The 19,196-nt window shown below is 54.7% G+C and overlaps 2 protein-coding genes across 2 annotated transcripts; both read right to left on the reverse strand.

Annotated features, from left to right (window-relative positions):
* Positions 1-5,375: 5,375 nt before the first annotated feature.
* On the reverse strand, positions 5,376-9,366 carry LOC309526355 (heme-binding protein 2-like). Its single transcript, XM_082212289.1, has 7 exons — positions 9,256-9,366; positions 9,061-9,145; positions 8,387-8,459; positions 8,169-8,292; positions 7,395-7,525; positions 7,124-7,287; positions 5,376-5,782 (listed from the first exon to the last, which is right to left on the reverse strand). Exons 1-7 carry the CDS (start codon positions 9,311-9,313, stop codon positions 5,698-5,700), a joined length of 720 nt encoding a protein of 239 aa, XP_082068415.1. The 5' UTR covers positions 9,314-9,366; the 3' UTR covers positions 5,376-5,697.
* Positions 9,367-11,018: 1,652 nt separating this feature from the next.
* On the reverse strand, positions 11,019-18,735 carry ZBTB22 (zinc finger and BTB domain containing 22). The gene is made up of 2 exons (XM_082212288.1): positions 18,038-18,735; positions 11,019-13,418 (listed from the first exon to the last, which is right to left on the reverse strand). Exon 2 carries the CDS (start codon positions 13,412-13,414, stop codon positions 11,915-11,917), a length of 1,500 nt encoding a protein of 499 aa, XP_082068414.1. The 5' UTR covers positions 13,415-13,418; positions 18,038-18,735; the 3' UTR covers positions 11,019-11,914.
* Positions 18,736-19,196: the final 461 nt, after the last annotated feature.

Genomic DNA, 19,196 nt, shown 5'->3' on the forward strand with positions numbered 1-19,196 from the left:
TCTTCCTCTTCTGAGGGATTCCTCTCTTTCTTGTCTGCGCTGGACTGGGAGGACCCCAGTTCAGCCAGTTTCCCAGAGGCCCACAGGGATCCGGAGTGAGAGTAGTTCTCCTGTTGAACTACTGCCTGAAGCGGAGGAACAGACGTCTGTTACCGGGAAAATCCGAGGGCTCCCTTGGACAAAAACAAAGACACAACCAGGATACCTTGGAGCAAAAGAGCAGCCTGTAGGCTTGGCCTTGATTGAACTGTTGCAACAGGGTGCTCCCCTCACTTGCAGGGGAGAGGAAAGACACAGAAAGATGGTGTGCAAGGCCTTATAAAGACTTGTGAAATTCCCACCCTGTAGGTCAAGCCCACCCCCAGAAACATCACACCTTCATCACAGAAAGGAGGGGTTGAGGGAGGAGTTGTGGTGGTAACCTGAGTGTCCTGTCCCCTGGCTGGTTCCCCCTTGAGTCCTTTCCAGGTGACAGAGGGGAGTTTGCAGTTCCCTGCCCCCAGAGGGAAAATCTGATCATTGTCCTTTGTCCACTCCCATATGCAAGTTCTTTGTGATCTTGATGGTCTTCTGTCTGGGATTATCAGGGTTGGCATAGCAACTGGGCAGGGCTCCTGTGGATGTGCTGGGATGCTCAAGGGATTATGGCTGCCCTGTATCAAACCTTCCCCATTTTGTAGTCCTTCTTTCATGGAGTCAAATAAAAGTGGAACAGTGCAAATCCGATGTATGGTGGATTTTTCTATGAATTTATAACAGAAGCGCAGCGTATGTGGCGTGTGAGTGTGTGTGTGTGTGAAGTTTGTACAAACTGAATGATTGGGGTGGGGGGGTTCCTCCTACACCTGGCGTCTCCCAGCCGGGAGGAGAGACCCCGAGAGCGTGGGACCCCCGAGGCCCACAGGGGAGCCATGGCGTCTCTGGGAAAAACAAAATGGCGCTCCCTCCTATTTCGGAAAAGGGTGGGAAACCCCTTCTCCTGGCCCTGCCGCCTCCTGGGCTCCTCCTGGGCCTCCCTGGCCATGGGGGGGGGGAATCCAGCTGCCCCAAATAATGAGGGGAGAGGAAGAGGAAGAGAAGGAAGGAGAAATGAAGGAGAAGCTGGGAGGGGGAGCAGCCATGAGGGAAACTCAGAGGGAAAACTCCCTCAGGAAACCGGGCGAAGGAGAGGAGGAGGAGGCCCCGGGGAATCTGAAAGGGGATTGGCCAGCTGCCCAATGGAGAGGCCTCTGATTGGTCCAGCCCGGCTCTGGGGCGGGAAATGGGTCTCCTGCCTCCATGTGGTTCTGGGAGCCCCGGAGAAACTGGGTTTCAGGCAGGAAAGGCGGGGAAAGGATGGCCGGGCTCCCTCTGGCTTTGAAGCAGCTGCGTCCGTAACAGGGACAAGCCAAGCTCAGCGCCACCTCCAACCCCCTCCCCACTTTGAAAGCACCATTTTGAAAAGAAATGCCTATCAAATACGAAGAAATCAGCCCTTCCACCTGCTCAGCACCTGCTTTTGCCCTTGGTTTTCAGGGAGGGCTTTTCTTAGCCCCTCACCCCCCAACTCAAAATAAGGGGCAGGCCAGCTGGAGACCCTTCCCCCCCAACCCTCTTATCGTTATTTAACGGCATCCCAATTATATGTATTCCCCTTTCCCCAAAAGTTGCTCCAGGAAGTTCTCCTCGGCCTTTGAGCCACGTTGAGCCTGGAGTGTCCTGGGGAACCTTCTGCCACTGGAGAATCAGACTCAGGCGCCTTCTCCTGGCAGCCCATTCAGAAGACACCCCCACAAGGGATGTCTTCTCCCCTTGAGATAGTTTTCAACTTTTTGTGGTGTTACTATGTTGGTTTTTCTTTTGCTGTAAACCACTGCGGTATATTTTTCAGATGCCACTTCTATCAGTGTTAACAATCCATCTTTTGAGGCATTTTAGGCTGAGAGACAGGGACTGACTGGCCCCACGTCCCCCCTGAGCTTCTCTCTCTTGCTTCCCAGGTCCCGCTCTGCAGAACAGAACCCATAATCCCAGGATCTCCGAAATGAATTGAAAAATGCACAGGACAGTCCGCTCTGCAGATTGAACTGTTCCAAGGATATGCAGGTGAAACTCGAAAAATTAGAATATCGTGGAAAAGTTCATTTATTTCAGTAATTCAACTTTAAAGGTGAAACTAGTATATGAGATCGACTCATGACATGCAAAGCGAGATCTGCTTCTACTTCTCAGAGGTCCAATCTTGCTTGATTTGCAATCCTTGTTTTGCTGATTTCCTTGAATAGAATATCTCAGAAAATTAGAATATTCTGAGATTGTTAATTGGGGGTTTTCATCAGCTGTACGCCATGGTCATCGCAATGATAACAAACCAAGGCTTGACATATCTCGCTCTGCATGTCACGAGTCAATCTCATATGTTAGTTTCACCTTTCAAGTTGAATTACGGAAATCAAGGAACTTTTCCCCGATATTCTAATTTTTCGAGTTTCACGGGTATGTTTCCAACATCCAAAATGGAAAGCAAGAGCAGAGCAGGGCGGTGTTGGGATCAGGACAGAGCCGACCTGCGAGATCCCGGCTCAGGGCAACGTTGGCAAGAGGGGCGCTTCCTGCCCTGCCGCAGGGGGTCAGACTTGGGGGGTCCCGCCCAGGGGCGCCGACTTATAAAAAATATTGGGGGGGCCCATACCGGGGTCCTGCCCCGGGAAGTTTTCTAAATTTTAGATGAAAATTAGTGAGTTTTAAAGTTTTTTAAAAGTAATCACTAAAGTCGGAACGCTAAACACGTCTGCAGCATGCACTGAACGAAACTAACACACTGAATGACTGCGCCAGCAGGGTGGGCTTTATATAGCCGTGGCGTCGTAATGTCTCGAAGCGTCAAGGCGACGCGAGGTGGAGGATTCCAGGCGATTCTGCTCCAGTCCTTTTGATGTCGCCGCGGCCGCAGCACTGGCCCGCCAGACTTTACACGAAGGTTCGCGCACCGGGACAAATTCTAAGTGTGCCCGCAGCACCGTAACACTATCATGATTCATTATGACATTATGTTTGCTGACTGGGAACAGTTATGGACCACCAGTGTTAAGTTCACGGCATGTAATGCCTTAAGAGAAAATATCATGAAAATGATTTACAGGTGGTATATGACCCCAGTTAAGCTTGCAAAAATTTATCATTTGCCCAATAACAAATGTTGGAAATGTAATGAGGCTGAAGGTACTTTCTACCACCTTTGGTGGACCTGTCCGAAGATTAAAGCCTTTTGGGAAATGATCTATAATGAAATTAAGTCCTTAAAAGGACTTTTCCTAAGAAACCTGAGGCTTTTCTCTTGGGCATGGTGGGCCAATTGGTGTTAAGGAAGGATAGGACGTTTTTTATGTATGCTACCACGGCAGCAAGGATACTTTTAGAAAAGTATTGGAAGACGCAAGAACTACCCACGCTGGAAGAATGGCAGACGAAGGTGATTGACTATATGGGACTGGCGGAGATGACTGGCAGAATCCGTGACCAGGGGAAAGAGACAGTGGAAGAAGACTGGAAGAAATGTAAAATATATCTTTAAAACTGTTGTAAAATTGAGGAGTGATAAGATGTCAAGGAATAGGGAAATAGAGAATTGCAGCTGTAATCAATAAGTTAAAGAACTTAAAAGAAATTGAATTGAATAATTAGTTAATTGGAGGAGTTGCTGAAGAAATGTAAAACAAGGAAGCAGAAAAAGGGAGGTATGGGGAAGTCCGGGAAGTAAGGTGTATGAAAACAAGTGTATGAAATTATACATGTTTATATGTTTGTATGTCTGTGTATTGTGCATTGTTTGTTTTTATTTTGTGTTTGGAAAACCAATAAAAATTTATTTAAAAAAAAACCACTATCATGATTCACACCACTCTTTTCAGTTAATAATTTTCTTAAATTATTGGGGGGAGGGGGGGGAGTGGAGGGCGAAGGATAATGGGGAGGGGGTGACTTAGTCTCCCAAGTAAGACAAATGCTGAAAACAGCTAATATAATGATAAATGCAAGGCAAATAAAACTATAAAATAAAGGCACAACCGACAACAATAGGACGGAATGTCAATATGAGCCAGAAGGCAGCCGCAGCACGGGGAAGGGTAAAACTATAAATTAAAGGCACAGCCAGCAACCATAAGGGGGAAGGGGGTTGGTAAAGGAAATCAGAGTCAGGAGGGAGCCACGATGGGGGCGGAGGGTGCCTGTGGGGGTAAACAAAGCACGGAGAGAGACACAAGGGGTTTGAAGGACAATGGAGGCTTGGGTCCGTGTAAGGTAAGCAGCCTCAATGTAATGTCTGCAAAGAGATGACCACCTTCAGCCATTTTAAGCACAATTTCAATGCCTGCACCCCCAACCAATGCTAAGACCGCTCAAAATCAGCAGCTTGAGGAGCAGTTTAAAGAGACAAGCATTGCTTCCGGGAAGTGAAAAACTTCCGGAGGTACACACAGACCCGGTGGGCAAATATACCCCCCCACGAACTCTGCACACACACCAGCAGATTCAAAGTAAAGCGTTTCTGCAATCGCACAAACACTCAATATATCCACACACAGTCTCAGGACACACCCCACAGATTTAAACAATCGCTTCTGCAAACCCACAGACTCTCCAATTAAGGAAAGCCTTTAGCAGTAAGAGGGGTAATATTAGCAGAATAGAATTAGCACCCACAAAAACGTAGCAGTGAAAGCTCCCCCGCTTTTTTCCCCAAACAGCGCAGCAACGTTGAAGACACACACACACTCCAAATTAGCTAAACAAGGAGGCTAGATGGGATGTACAAAGAGACTCCCCAGATAGAGCAAATCAACACACACAAACTCCACTTGCACACACAGAGGCACTCAACCCTCCCAAATCAACTATCGTAGAGAAAAGGTAAGGCAAAACTTCTATGTTAAAGCTTCTCTTCTTAGTCAGATCCACGTGGTCATCGCTGCTGGGAACGAACGGGGAACTATCCTGACTCGCTGCGGGACGACGAGGAGGAGGCGGAGCTGGCCCCGCAGCATTAAGCTGCTAAACACGCCCACCGGAGACACCTGGTTGGCTGCCTCCGGTGGGCGTGGGTGCCAGCCCAGGTGAGGAGGGGCGGGGGCTAAGGCCCCCGGCCAGGAGGCGGAGCTCGGGCTCCCGCCCACAACCACTTCCCTCTCTTCCAGGGAGGAGAGTCTTAATAATTTTCTTAAATTATTGGGGGGGCTGAGCCCCCCCAAACGAATTATTGAGGGGGCTCGGGCCCCCTCAGGCCCCATGGAGTCGGCGCCTATGGTCCCGCCCCACTCTGCAAAGGGATCTTTCCAAGGGGAAACCGTCTTTCAGCTCATCCTCACTGGTTCGCATGAACAAAAACCTCTGCCAAGTTTCCTTTGCTAATGCAATTTATTTCCTTCACGGGTGATTCCTGGTGATATGTCTTATTTTTGCAGAGAGGTGCAAAAGGACCCCCCTCTCTCAGCCTCCGCCAGCATCTTTGGGGGGGGGAGTGAACGTCTCCTCAACGGTCGGGACGGGGGTGGGGGTGGCAGCCAGTTCACGTGGAGCATGAAGAGATACCTCGGGCTCTGCTGGCAAGAAGAGGGTGGACTACATGGCCTCTGGGTGGCCCCTTCCAGCGCCCCCATCCTTTGGGGAGCAGCAAGAAGACAAGGTTGAGCGGGCGTCCTCGATGGGGGTCGCAAATAATTATTCCTGGAGCGTGGGGCTGCAGCTGAGCTCTCCCTCCGCCACTCGCCAGACTTCGTTGCGCCTGTTGAAAATCTCCATGGGGCTGTGGGGGAGGGAGGCAGAAAGAGGGGTAGGTGAGCTCCAGGAAGACGGGGGTCTGGACCCCTTCCCTCGTAAAACGAGGAGACCCAGCCCCCCCCCTCATCCCAGTAGGAAGTCAGGGGGTCCTCCTCACCAGGACCCTGCCAGGGAGGCAGTGCTGGGCATCAGCAGTACCACCCACCGAGCCCGATGGCTCCCGGAGGGTTTGACCCCTGGTCTCCTGGGAGACCGCTATAACCACTAGGTCACCCTAGCCCTTCGGTCCTGTTCGCTCTCCCCTACCCGCAGCCAGCGGCCATTCAGAGGCAGCCCCCCTGTGGTGAAGGTCCTGTGTGAGTGCCTGGAGGCGGCTGGAGGATGGATGGCGGCTAACATTGAGGTTGAATCCTGACAAGACAGAAGTACTGTTTTTGGGGGACAGGGAGCGTGTGGGTGTGGGGGATTCCCTGGTCTTGAATGGGGTAACTGTGCCCCTGAAGGACCAGGTGTGCAGCCTGGGAATCATTCTGGACTCACAGCTGTCCATGGAGGCGCAGGTCAAATCCGTGTCCAGGGCAGCTCCACCTGGTACACAGGATGAGACCCTCCCTGCCCGCGAACTGTCTCGCCAGAGTGGTGCATGCTCTAGTTATCTCACGCTTGGACTACTGCAACGCGCTCTATGTGGGGCTACCTTTGAAGGTGACCCGGAAACTGCAATTAATCCAGAATGTGGCAGCTAGACTGGTGACTGGGAGCGGCCGCCAAGACCATATAACACCGGTCTAGAAAGACCTACATTGGCTCCCAGTACGTTTCCGAGCACAATTCAAAGTGTTGGTGCTGACCTTTAAAGCCCTAAACGGCCTCGGTCCAGTATACCTGAAGGAGCGTCTCCACCCCCATCGTTCAGCCCGGACACTGAGGTCCAGCGCCGAGGGCCTTCTGGCGGTTCCCTCATTGCGAGAAGCAAAGCTACAGGGAACCAGGCAGAGGGCCTTCTCGGTGGTGGCCCCCACCCTGTGGAACGCCCTCCCAGCAGATGTGAAGCAAATAGGCAAGTATCTTATCTTTAAAAGACATCTGTTTAGGGAAGTTTTCAATATTTAATTCTGTATTGTGTTTAAGACTGGGTTGGGAGCCGCCCAGAGTGGCTGGGGAAGCTCAGCCAGATGGGCGGGGCATAAATAATAACTTCTTCTTCTTCTTCTTCTTCTTCTTATTATTATTATTATTATTATTATTATTATTATTATTACTGGACCTGATGCTGGACGGAGACCCCTCTCTCCTCCCGGCAGGCGCCCGCTATCTTGAGGCTGCGAGTTCCGCAGGTCAGTCCCCGCAGCCCCTGCCCTCTCACCTGTTGTAGCCAGCGGTGTAGTGCCGGCCGGCCTGCAGGAGGTGCCCGTGGGCGCTCAGTTGCCCGTCCAGGTAGCGCAGCTGCGCCAAGCGGTTGGTGTCCGTCATCCAGCCGCCGAAGACGCGCGCAAAGACGCGCAGCTCCGGGAAGCGCTCAATGAAGACCTGGCGCCGCGGAGGGAGGAGGAAAAGCGCAGCTCAGTCTGGAGGGAGAGCAGCCGCCACGGCGGCGGGGGGGGGGGAGCGGGGCGACCCCTGGGCCCCCCTCTTACCGTCTCCTCGGTGGGGGCGGGCGGGTCCCCCCGAAAGGCCTCCGGCAGCAGGAAGTAGATGTCAAACTCGCGGCTCTCCGGGTCGTCCCGGACTCGGGTCAGGACCGGGCCGGTCATGGGGATGTGGGTCCCTTTGGGGAGGGGGGAAGGGGGGAGAGTCACAGAGGGGGGGTTGCCCGGAAGGAGCACGCACCCCCTCCCTCCACCACAATCCCGGGTCCCCCACCAGGGCGGGAGGCGGCGCCCCCTTTCCTGCCTGGGCTGCTTGGGGGGGGGGGCTTCCACATCTGCCCCCTTGAAACCCCCCCCCCAATTGCGCAGGCAGGCGTTTCATTCATTGCATGGGACACTCCCTCGTCCGTCATCGGGGAAAAGAGGCTGCAAAAGCAGGAAAGTCTACTTGGCCTGGGGGGGGCAGCCGGGGGGGGCTCTCCTGGCTCGGAAGCCCCCCCATACCCCCCCACTCCAGCTGGATGGATTTGGGGGGTGTCTTGAAGGAGCCATGTCTTCACCTCTTGTCCATCCCAGCCTCTCCTGGGGATCCCGGAGCCTGGATGGATGGAGGCACTATATTGGGGGAGGGGGAGAGCCAAGGCAACCCCCCCCCGCGGCCATCCCTTTGGCTCTTCCGCGACCCCCAAGCCCCATGGGCAGAGCTCATAACTTCCAGGCGCCCCCAGAGTCTCCCCCAGTTTTGGCCCCGCGGAGCCTCCCGTCCCAGAGGCAGTCTATCTGGGAGCCCAGCCCTCTGCACACGCCCCGAGGCCCCCTTACCCGCCGCGTTCTTCCCTTGGATGTAGCGGAAGAGACGCCAGAAGCCGTGGATGAGGGCCGGGAGGTAAGCCGAGCCGTCGCTGACGCGGGTGCCCACCCAGACGGAGGGCGGGTAGCGCCGAGCCTGGCAAGGGGGCAGGGGGAGATGGGGGTCAAGAGGCGGCCGTCCCCCCCCCGACTGAGCCAGGGGGTGGGGGGGCGGTGGGGGGGCCGCTCACCTCGTAGCCGGAGCCGTTGCAGACGAGCGTGTAGGAGAAGCACTCGCGGCCTTTCTTGCAGGGAGACACTTCCCTGGAAAAGGGGGGGGTGTTGAATGGGGGGGGGGTGGCAGCCCATCCAGCCGAGGGCCAGGGATGCTGGAGCGGAGATCCCTGCCCGGAACGGGGGGGTGGGCTGGATGACCCCTGGGACCCCCTCCCGGCTCTGCCCTTCTCTGACCCGAGGAGCGGGACTGGAATCCAGGTCCAGGGAGACGACCTGGCCAGGGGGGGGGGGGGCAACGACTCTCTAGAACAGGGGCCAGCAAACGTTTCCAGCAGGGGGCCGGTCCACTGTCCCTCACACCTTGTGGGGGGCCGGACTATATTTTGAAGGGGGGAAATGAACGAATTCCAGTGCCCCACAAACAACCCAGAGATGCATTTTAAAGAAAAGGACCTTCTACTCATGGCAAAACAAGCCGATTCCTGGACCATCTGCCATTGGGCCGGATCCGGCCCCTGGGCCTTAGTTCGCCTACCCATGCTTTAGAAAGCTGGTCTCACGAAGTGGGGAGGGGGGCTATGATTAGCTGCGCTTCCTGCCTTGCAGGGGGCTGGACTAGATGACCCAGGGGAGTACCTTTCAAGGATTCTGGGGGGCAATACGCCAATCCCCCCCCCATCTCGCTTACCTCTCTTCACAGGCGCCAAAGCCCACCAGGAGGAGGAGCAGCGGCAGAGGGGCAGCTTTGGTGGGCAGCATTGCTGGGGTGGGGGCTAGAGAGGGAGAGACCCCCCAATGGGTTAGGAGACCCAGCGACGGAGCCCCTTCCTCCCTGAGCAGAGCACCCCCCCGCCTTTCTCTGCCCCACTGAACCCCGACCTACCTTCCTTCAATCTGTGGGGTTTCCAGGCTCCTCTCTCTCCTGTCGAAGATGCTCCCATCACATCCACCCCGAATTTAAGGCATTTCGTGGTCCCGCCCCAGGGAGGGGGTCGGTTATGAAACTCCCCTCCTCCCCCCCCCCAGGATCCCCTGGCGCAATCCCAGGAATGCAGCCTTGTGTAACGGGAGAGTTTTGTAAGCTGGAAAAACAGCCACATGCTGGGGCCTGGCCTGCGCTGGTTGGCACAGGCTGGGATGCTTTGGCCCAGCCGAGCCCCTATCCAGGATCACCTGAATTTGGGTGTCTATGCTCCGGGGACGCGGGTGGTGCTGTGGGTTAAACCACAGAGCCTAGGGCTTGCCGATCAGAAGGTCGGCGGTTTGAATCCCCGCAACAGGGTGAGCTCCCGTTGCTCGGTCCCAGCTCCTGCCAACCTAGCAGTTCAAAAGCACGTCAGAGCAAGTAGATCAATAGCTCCGGCAGGAAGGTAAATGGCATTTCTGTGCGCTGCTCTGGTTCGCCATGCTTCGTCATGCTGGCCACAGCAAGATGAGCGCTGCAACCCCAGAGTCGGTCATGACTGGACCTAATGGTCAGGGGTCCCTTTACCTTTACGCTCCGGTGATCTCTACGTTGGATTACGGCAATGCGTTATACATGGGGCTGCTTCTGGAGACAGTTCAGAAACTTCAGCCGGCGCAGAATGGGGCAGGTTGCATCTCACACTGTTTCTGGTCCAACTGCACTGGCTGCCCCATATTTTCCGGTCCCAATTCAACATTTGAAAGCCTTAAAGGGCTTAGGACTGCAACACCTCAGGGACTGCCTCCCTCCATATAGGGCTGCCAGAGTTCAAAATCTGGACACAGTTGTGGAGCTATTTTTGCCAAAGGAGCTACTCTCTTTTTTTGCAGAATCTCCCCCCTTCCAAAACGAAGCCTTGGAGCTCTTTTTAAGGAAATCCGCCCAAATCGACATGGGTTGCCATAAATCTGGATTTTCCCAGACATTTAAGCGAATTCCACCCAGACACTTTTTCTGATGGCCGAATCCCAGCTCTGTCCAGAAAATTCCAGACATACGGCCAGCCGACCCCCATATGAAGTGACCCGGACGCCGTGACCATCCTCTTGTCCAGAGGGCGGCAACTGGAGAGCAGGGCCTTCTCTGCATTGGCCCCCTCTTCTGAGATGCCCCCCCAGGGAGGTCCGCCTGGCGCCTTTGTTGTGCCCCCATTCCTCTTCAACCAGGCCTCTGAATGATTAACAGTTTATATCCTTTTCAATGTCTTTGTTGGAGGGGCAGCTATTGTTCTGTTTCATTATTGTTTTTATTATGTATTTTGTGTTTTCATCTTGTATCTTTAGGCTCTGAACCGCCCTGAGAGGTACGGATTTAATAAATAAGCAAAACAATTCAAGAATCTCTATGCAGTTGTGCTACTCTTTAGCTGAGAGTCCTGCCTTCATAGAATTGCAGAATTTGGGGGGGCTCTACGGGGGTCGTCTAGTCCAACTCCCCGCGATGCAGGAATCTTTTGCCAAACGTGGGGCTCAAACCCACAACCCCGATATTAAGAATCTCTACCTCTACCAAGGGAACAGGGGGTTGGGCTAGAAGACCTCGGGGGTCCCCCTTCCAGATGTACAATTCTAGGGTTCTATCAACATCAGCCTCTTGGTGGAGGTTCCCAAATGGCAGTAGGTTTTGTGGAGGCTGGGAAGTTGGTGTAGAAATATACAAACTGTGTTCGGGGCCACAAAAGAGATCAATAAATATTTATAGAGAAGGTTCAGTTTCTTTGTTTCTTCTTAAAAAAAAAAAGAGAGAGACTCAAACGAAGTTAAGTTACAAAAATCTCAAAGGTAAATGGAGGCAGACAGAACAAGATGTGGAACTGGGGGGGGGCAGATAAACAGCATTAACTCTGGGAAGGGCAATGCAGGGGGAAGTGTTCTGCACCCCACGTTCTCCCTAGAGGGGGGCAGAAAGAGGGCTCCCCAACCCCGCAATTATGACAAAGGTCCTGGTCTTCCCCCTTTCCCTGGGGGGACAATTTGAATTTCACAGACACACACACACACACACAAAGACATGTTGCTTGGTGGCACTCAGCTCAGAGTGGCCACCTTTCCTGACCGCCGGCTGCTCCTCTGCTGGGTTTCTGGGGATGGGGTGGGGTGGGGGGTGTCCTTGCTCAGATGGGGATGTTAGCCCCCTCCCCCAAAGTGCCTGCTCTCCTGAGCCACGGACCGCCCCGCCCCCCGCTCTTGACACCCACAGGACAGACACAAGGGGGGGGGGCGGGGAGAGGAAGGGTGCTGACTGCTACATGACCCCCCCCAACTGAGACATGGAAGGTGGGGGGGTATTTAGTGTTCAGTCCCACACGGGGTCCCTTCCAACACTACAACGCTATGGTTCCCTCCTTGCAAGGTGCAGACATGGGGGACATTGACTGACAACGGAGAGGGGGGGGCTTTTTACAAGGAGCAGCAGGGGGTCCTGATCCTTCCTGAGGGAGACGGCGGCAGCAGAGGACCCGCTCCGGACGGGGTGGGGGGATCAGTCCAGTGGTGCTGTCCTGCCCACCCCCTAAAACTCAGTCTGGGTGGGGGTCCCTAGCGCAGGCCGGCTTGGGCTGCCCCCCTGCTCCCCCTCACATCTTACTGCTCCCTGCAAAGCCCAGTTCGCTGCGGGGGGACCTCCCGGTGCCCCACTCGGCCTCGGCCCCCATCCGGGAGGGCGATGCCGCCTCCTTCTTGGAGGCTGCCGGTCCGCCCCCCGCGGGGCTGCCGGTCCCCCCTCCGAGGCGGTGCCTCCTCTCGCAGTGGCCCTTGTGGCGCATGAAGCTGTCTCGCCACATGAACTTCTTGGCGCAGACGTCGCACTCGTAGGGCTTGAGGCCCGTGTGGGTCTTCATGTGCTCCGTCAGGTGGTGCTTCATCTTGAACTTCTTGTTGCAGACGGGGCAGTCGAAGGGGCGCAGGTTGAGGTGCATGTTGACGTGCCGGTCGCGCATGCTCTTGTGCGAGAAGGCCTTGCCGCAGTGGCACATGAAGATCTTGTTGCCGTCGCCCGAGCCGGCCGCCAGCTGCACTGCCCCGTGCTCCACCGGCGCCTGCGGCGGGAAGACCACGATCTGGTTGCCCTGCATGTCCATGGGCAGGAGGGCGCCGCGCGGCGCAAAGGGGGCGGCCTCCTCCAGGCCCTCATAGGCCGAGGGGAAGTCCTCCGAGGACTCGCAGAAGTTCACCTGCTCCTCCAGCTTGCCCCCCGAGCCACCCCCGCCGGGCTCCGTCAGGGTGCGGACGTCGCTGATGCTGAGCGCCGCCTCGGGCGCCGGCCCGGCCACCTCCACGGGGTCCTCGTCCTCCTCGCAGGTCAGCACCAGGTCCTCCTGGGAGCGCTCCTTCTTGACGAAGACCCACTGCTTCTGGGGCATGATGCTGGGCCGCACGTAGGCCGGGCGCCGGCCCTCGCTGCTGTCGCTGACGTCGTCGTCCGTCTCCAGGACGAACTTGCTGCTGCCGGCGAAGGGGTCCGGGCAGCGCGGGGGCCCCTTCTCGGCCTGGAAGATGACCTCCTCGTCGTGGTCGTCGCGCTCTCCCGCCAGCGCCCCCCGCAGCGGGTGGAACTTGCCGTGCTCGGGGCCCTCGCCCGAGTCGCGGGGGCTGAAGTAGTTGCTGCTGCTGGGCGACTGGTTGTCGCTGGTGCGGCTGGAGTGGGCACGGAAGGAGGAGGACGAGGAGGAAGGCCCCAGGAAGGCCCCCCGGCGCTCCTTCAGCAGCTCGGTGCATTTGTCCACGATGTGCCACATCTGCAGGACGCTGCCCACCGTCAGGTAGTTGACGATCTCGTCCGAGGCCATGCTCAGCTTGCCCGTGTAGGCCGAGCCCAGCACCGTCTCGAAGGCCACGGGGTCCATGACACTGGGCAGCACGATGGACGTCATGTTCTTCAGGAGCACCTGGTCGTGGAAGTAGGGCGAGGAGGCGGCCAGCACGGCCCGGTGGGCCCGGAAGACGCGGCCCTGGACGTGGATGGCGATGTCACACAGCTTGCCCTCCACCCGCTGCTGGTTGAGGTTCTCCAGCAGGGCGCTGGTGACCTCGGGGAAGTCGACGTGGACCACGGGGAGGCCGGAAGAGGCCTCCATGCTGCTGGGGAGTGGAAAAAAGGAGACGGGAAAAGAACTTGCGTTAGAAGGCTCGGAAAAGGAAGGCGGGTCAAGCGATTGCTTGGAGGAGGTGCCAAGAGAGCCCCCCCCCCAATGCTTAAGGCCTCAAAAGCAGGTGGGGGGGGGACTCTGTTGAAGAAATGCAAATTAATGGAAAAGGAGAGGGCTGTGAATGGCTGCAACCAGGACGGCTCTTCTCTGCCTCCACAGTTGGTGGCAGTGTTAGAAATTTGCCAGCTGCGTCTTGCGACTGGCACAGGTTCCACCGCCCCCCGTGGAGATCTCTGGGTGCCACGTTGGCAAGCGACTTCTCCCTCTGGCTGCCCCCCCCCAGCTTTCTGAAGCAGCCAATAGAAGAGCTTATTTTGTTGCATTTATAAAAGCATACTACCTACCCCCCTCCCCAGTTAATCCCGACAACAACCCTGTGAGGTGGGAAAAGAGGCTGCGATCAACTCCAAGGTCATCCGGGAGTCTGAGTGGGGATCTGAACCCGGATCTCCTGAGTCTGACACTCTCAGCACCACACACACACACACACACCCCGGTTTCCTCGTATTCTTCTGCTATGGGGCAGCTCTATGAATTAAGTAGGTAAATAAATAGGAGGAAAGCAAAATGTCACCCAGGGAAGGATCTGAAATATTTTCCTGTGAGATTGAGGTCAACAGGCAGGAAGTTCCCAAGGGTAGTTGATGCCACTCTAAAAGGTTGCGTATTATGTGGGGTGAGGCGATCACAGAATCATAGAGTTGGAAGGGACCCCCCAAGGGTCAGGATCTTGTAGGTAAATTGGTCCCAAATGGCTCTGATCTCCGAGGAGCAAAGGCGTCCATGGCCTCACTCCCGTCAGCAATTGCACTGCAGTATTCTCCCCAAATGCAGCTTCCGGATCCGCCGCGAGGGAAGCCCCACAGAAAGTGCCTGGCATGAATGGAGCACATTTACTCAGAAGTAAGGCCCCCACCCCCGGTCCGTGGCACTTGTTTCCACTTGCACGTGCAATTGTGATATAACATTATTTTATTGCACGGATTGTGAAATAACATTATTTTATGTAAGTGCAGCGGAACCAGAGCTGCTTGACTTTTATAACTCCCTGGGCTGGCGGGAGGCTGCTCAGACTCTTGGCACGAGAGCCGGTGATTCATTTCGCTGGCAAGAGAGAAGCCCTTGGCTCTGAGGCCACCCGGAGCTCTTCATCTTCCCAGCCGCTACACCTATTCTATTCAGATAAAACCACCAAAGGGGGTGGGAACTTTGAACCCGCTTCTCAAAGTATTCATGACAGATCCAAGGCCTGTGGAACTCCCTGCCTGTTGACATTGCTGGGGTCTTTCTGTGGCCTCCTTAGAAAACAGTTATTTAAGCAAGCCCGGTGTTATTTACTGAGTTGAATAGGATCCAAAATGCAGCAATCTGATTGGTCCTAGAACAATAGGAGTCAGAATGCAGCAGTCTGATTGGTCCTAGAACAATGCAGCAGTCTGATTGGTCTGCAGGAGCCACCCAATCCTGCTCCAGGTGGAAGTGAATCCGCGACCTGATTGGCCTACAGGAGAATCCCGGAATTAGTCAATCACAGGTGGCCCATTGTGTAAATAATGTATATAAAGCAGATATTTTGGGGGAACTTTCATTCCTCACGACTATGAGCTGAATAAAGAGAATGAAATCCACCCTTGACTCCGCGTATATTCCACCCATCCAGACAGGCAGAAGCCACAGGACTTTCATTTCTTCTTAGCTGCTGTCCATTTCAAATACCTGGCTTTAACCCAGCAATTCCGGTATCAGGGCCACATGTCCTTCAGCTGTGATTCTTGCATTGCCGGGCGCTGGACCCACAACCCCTTGGGGCCTCTTCCAACCTCACAAGACAGTTCTAGATTTTTCTAAACCTCTTATAAGAGGAGTTGCTGCTGCTGCTTTTTAAACAAGCAATTGGGATGTACATTTCATTAAATTAACTAAAGAAGGGCTCTGCCTCCTGGGTGACACCACTGTCAACCCACTCCCTTGGGGTCAGGTCACCGTTTTGATCCTTTTACACAGTTTTGTGTAGTTGTGTGAATTGTGACTTGCTGTTCTTTTTGTTGATTATATTTTGGTGATTATTTTATTGTGTATTATTACATTCTAATGGGCTACTGATTATTAGTTTATTTGCTATAGGCAAAGTTATGGTTTTCGAAGGACCTTTTTTGCCCTGGATCCGATTGCCGTAAGGCTTGGGACCTTTGCTGTACGTTTTGCCGTTTCTCCCGCTCACAAACCGCCTTGTGCATAAGAACATGGAACGGCAGCGCACAAATTAAAAAGGAAATGGAATGAAAATGGTTCTGCTGAGACGGGGCGTTGCAAACAGAGAATCAGAGGATCGCAGGCTTCAAAGGGGTGCTGCGCCGATGCTTCTGGGGGGGGCAGTCGAGATGCCACCCAAATCCCCGTGTTGGAGGGCAGGAGAGGGAGGGGGCTGACCAACTTTGGGGGCAAAAGCCTTTGGGTTTGGTCTCCGTTCCTTGTCCCAGGCCTCTCACCCCCCCCCCAGAAGTGACCGGTAGCAGATCTGCTGCGTTGTGAATGCCAGATCAGTCCATGATGAAGCCCTGTTTGTTCAGGATCCGACTGTGGGTGAGCAGGTGTTTTCTTGCTTGGGGGAGTCACCTGCACGGACCTGGCCTTACCCAGCTGTGCCCACCTGTGTTTCTGGCGCCAGGGGGCTGATGTGTGGGTGTTGCTCATTCCCTCCTTGACCAGCGAGCCTCTTAATAATAATAATAATAATAATTTTTATTTATATCCCGCCCTCCCCAGCCGAAGCCGGGCTCAGAGCAGCTAACATCAAATGTGTAACACATTAACATAAAATCAGACAATCAATTAAAATACAACCTCAAATCAGATCAGGATCAGAATAAAATCCAATCAGATGGCAACCCGCAGATTAGCGTTGGGGACCTGAAATGCTCACAAGGCCCAACTGTTTGTGCTAAACTTACATGGGCCTGTGAGAAAAATTGGGAGGCCACTTTCATGCAAGTTCTTATGAAAGGAGAGAGGGAGTCAGACTGAACCCTGACCAAAGGCCTGGCGGAGCAGCTCAGTCTTGCAGGCCCTGCAGAAAGATGTCAAGCCCCGCAGGGCCCCAGTCTCTTGTGACAGAGCGTTCCACCAGATCGGGGCCACGGCCAAAAAAGCCCTGTCTCTGGCTGAGGCCAGCCTAACCTCCCCGTGGCCCGGGATCTCCAAGATGTTTTTATTTGAAGACCGTAAGGTCCTCCGTGGGACATACCAGGAGAGGCAGTCCCGTAGGTTCGAGGCCTCTTGACCTTGCGATGGGCTTGGAGGGCCTGGCGTGAGGCTGTGCCAGAGAGACGGGGGCGGGGGGTTCTGCTGCTCCACCGCCCCCCTGGCAGCACCCCTGATCTGGCAGGCCAAGGCAGTCCCTGAGGGATTGTTGGGGGACTCCAAAACGATAATCCTGGGTGACCTTGAGGCTTCACGGCCTCCGTGGGGCTCTCTCAGGTGGTCCAAGGCACTCTCTGGATGGGGTATTTGCCCCAAATGCCACAAGGGATGGATGAAGATGAGGGGAGGCTATGCGCTGGAATCCCATACCCCACTGACCACGGTCTCCTCTGGGGCGTGGGAATTGGGGAAACGCCTCTGTCCTGCATGGCGGCTGCGCTCTGGGATGCCGCTGGGAACCAGAACATCTCCAGTCTATTTAACATCTACAGTGGTGCCTCGCAAGACAAAATTAATTCGTTCCGCGAGTTTTTTCGTCTTGCGACTTTTTTCGTCTTGCGATGCACGGTGTCGGGAAAGTTTTGGAAAAGCTTCAAAAATCACCAAAGTCTTCAAAAACCTCAAAAAAGGCTACCACACCGCGTTCTATGAGTTGCTCCTCGAAGTCAAGTCGCAACTGTATTAACGGTGTTAAGAAAAAGGAAACAAACTTGCAAGACGTTTTCGTCTTGTGAAGCAAGCCCATAGGGAAATTCGTCTTGCGAAGCAGCTCAAAAAACAAAAAACCTTTTCGTCTAGCGAGTTTTTTGTCTTGCGAGGCATTCGTCTTGCGGGGCACCACTGTACTTGAAGCTGCTGGCAGCAGTCATGAGGCCCCAATCTGGTGGAACGCTCTGTCCCAAGAGACCGGGGCCCTGCGGGACTTGACATTTTTCCGCAGGGCCTACAAGACGGAGCTGTTCCGCCAGGCCTTTGGCCAAGGCACAGTCTGACCCCCTCTCTCCTTCGCTAATCCTCACAGAACTCTAGCCCAATGGTTGCCATTAATTTGATTTTGAATTGATTTTAGAATGAAATTTAACTAATTGATTGTGATTTTAGGTAAACGTGTGTTACTTTTATTGTTGTTAGCCGCTCTGAGCCTGGCTTCGGCTGGGGAGGGCGGGATATAAATAAAGTTTTATTATTATTATCATAGAAGGGACCCCAGGGGTCATCTACTCCAGCCCCCTGCAATGAAGGAATCGGAACTAAAACATCCATGACAGATGGACTCTGTTTAAAAACCTCCAAGGAAGGGGAGACCACCATCTCTGGTGGGAGTCTGTTCCCCTGCCAAACCGCTCTTACTGTCTGAAAGGTTTTCCGCTGTGCTCAGTCGCAATCTTCTTTCTTGAAACTTGAAGCCACGGGTTCGAGTCCTACCCTCCAGAGCAGCTCCATCTTCCGTGTGACAGCCCTTGAGATCGTATCTCTCGGTCTCCTCTTTTCCAGGCTACACATTCCCAGCTCCTTCAACCGTTCCTCACAAGGCTTGGTCTCCAGACCCTCGGTCGCCCTCCTCTGCTCACGCTCCAGCTTCTCCACATCCTTCTTAAACTGTGGTGCCCAGAATCAGACCCAGTATTCCAGGTGGGGTCTGACCAAGGCAGAAGAGAGAGAGAGACTATGACTTCCCTTGATCTGGACGCTGGACGTCTGCTGTTGCGGCCTAGAAGTTCCAGGAGGTGCCGCCTGTCCGCTGATGACCCTCGGCTCTCTTTCTCCATAACATCTGAACGGGGAGAGGCCACTGTTTGGACGTAGTGGCGAAACGGATGAGGAAAACAAGCCGAGCTTGAATGCTGGCAAGGATTGGATCCTGTGGGCAAGGAGCGCCCAGAAATGGCTCAGCTGCCTGGCTGGGGTGAGGGAGCAGGTCCACAGCTTGGGGACTTCTGGAGCCCCTGTGACCAGGAGGGCCTCTGCGCAACTGCAAGCGGTTCAGCGGAGGCAGCAACCATTCGAGGACCAGGAAGCCCTGGCCACAGCGGCTCATGCACTGGCTACTTCAGGGCTACTTCTAGGTGCCTGGAGGCGGCTGGAGGATGGATGGTGGCTAACAGATTGAGGTTGAATCCTGACAAGACAGAAGTACTATTTTTGAGGGACAGGGGGCGGGCTGGTGTGGAGGACTCCCTGGTCCTGAATGGGGTAACTGTGCCCCTGAAGGACCAGGTGCGCAGCCTGGGAGTCATTTTGGACTCACAGCTGTCCATGGAGGCGCAGGTTAAATCTGTATCCAGGGCAGCTGTTGACCAGCTCCATCTGGTACGCAGGATGAGACCCTATCTGCCCGCGGACTGTCTAGCCAGAGTGGTGCATGCTCTGGTTATCTCCCGCTTGGACTACTGCAATGCGCTCTTCGTGGGGCTACCTTTGAAGGTGACCCGGAAACTACAACTAATCCAGAATGTGGCAGCTAGACTGGTGACTGGGAGCGGCTGCCGAGACCACATAACACCGGTCC

The sequence above is a fragment of the Podarcis vaucheri genome, assembly GCF_965113315.1.
Source record: "Podarcis vaucheri genome assembly, chromosome: 2".
Taxonomy (NCBI): Eukaryota; Metazoa; Chordata; class Lepidosauria; order Squamata; family Lacertidae; genus Podarcis; species Podarcis vaucheri.

Excerpts from the sequence above, each read along its gene's own strand:
- LOC309526355 (XM_082212289.1), bottom strand. The coding sequence starts at position 9,313 with ATGGGAGCATCTTCGACAGGAGAGAGAGGAGCCTGGAAACCCCACAGA. Across the intron at positions 8,460-9,060 it reads TTTGGCGCCTGTGAAGAGAG|GGAAGTGTCTCCCTGCAAGA; the intron begins GTAAGCGAGATG and ends CCCCTTTTCCAG. Across the intron at positions 7,526-8,168 it reads CCAAGGGAAGAACGCGGCGG|GGACCCACATCCCCATGACC; the intron begins GTAAGGGGGCCT and ends CCCTCCCCAAAG.
- ZBTB22 (XM_082212288.1), bottom strand. The coding sequence starts at position 13,414 with ATGGAGGCCTCTTCCGGCCTCCCCGTGGTCCACGTCGACTTCCCCGAG.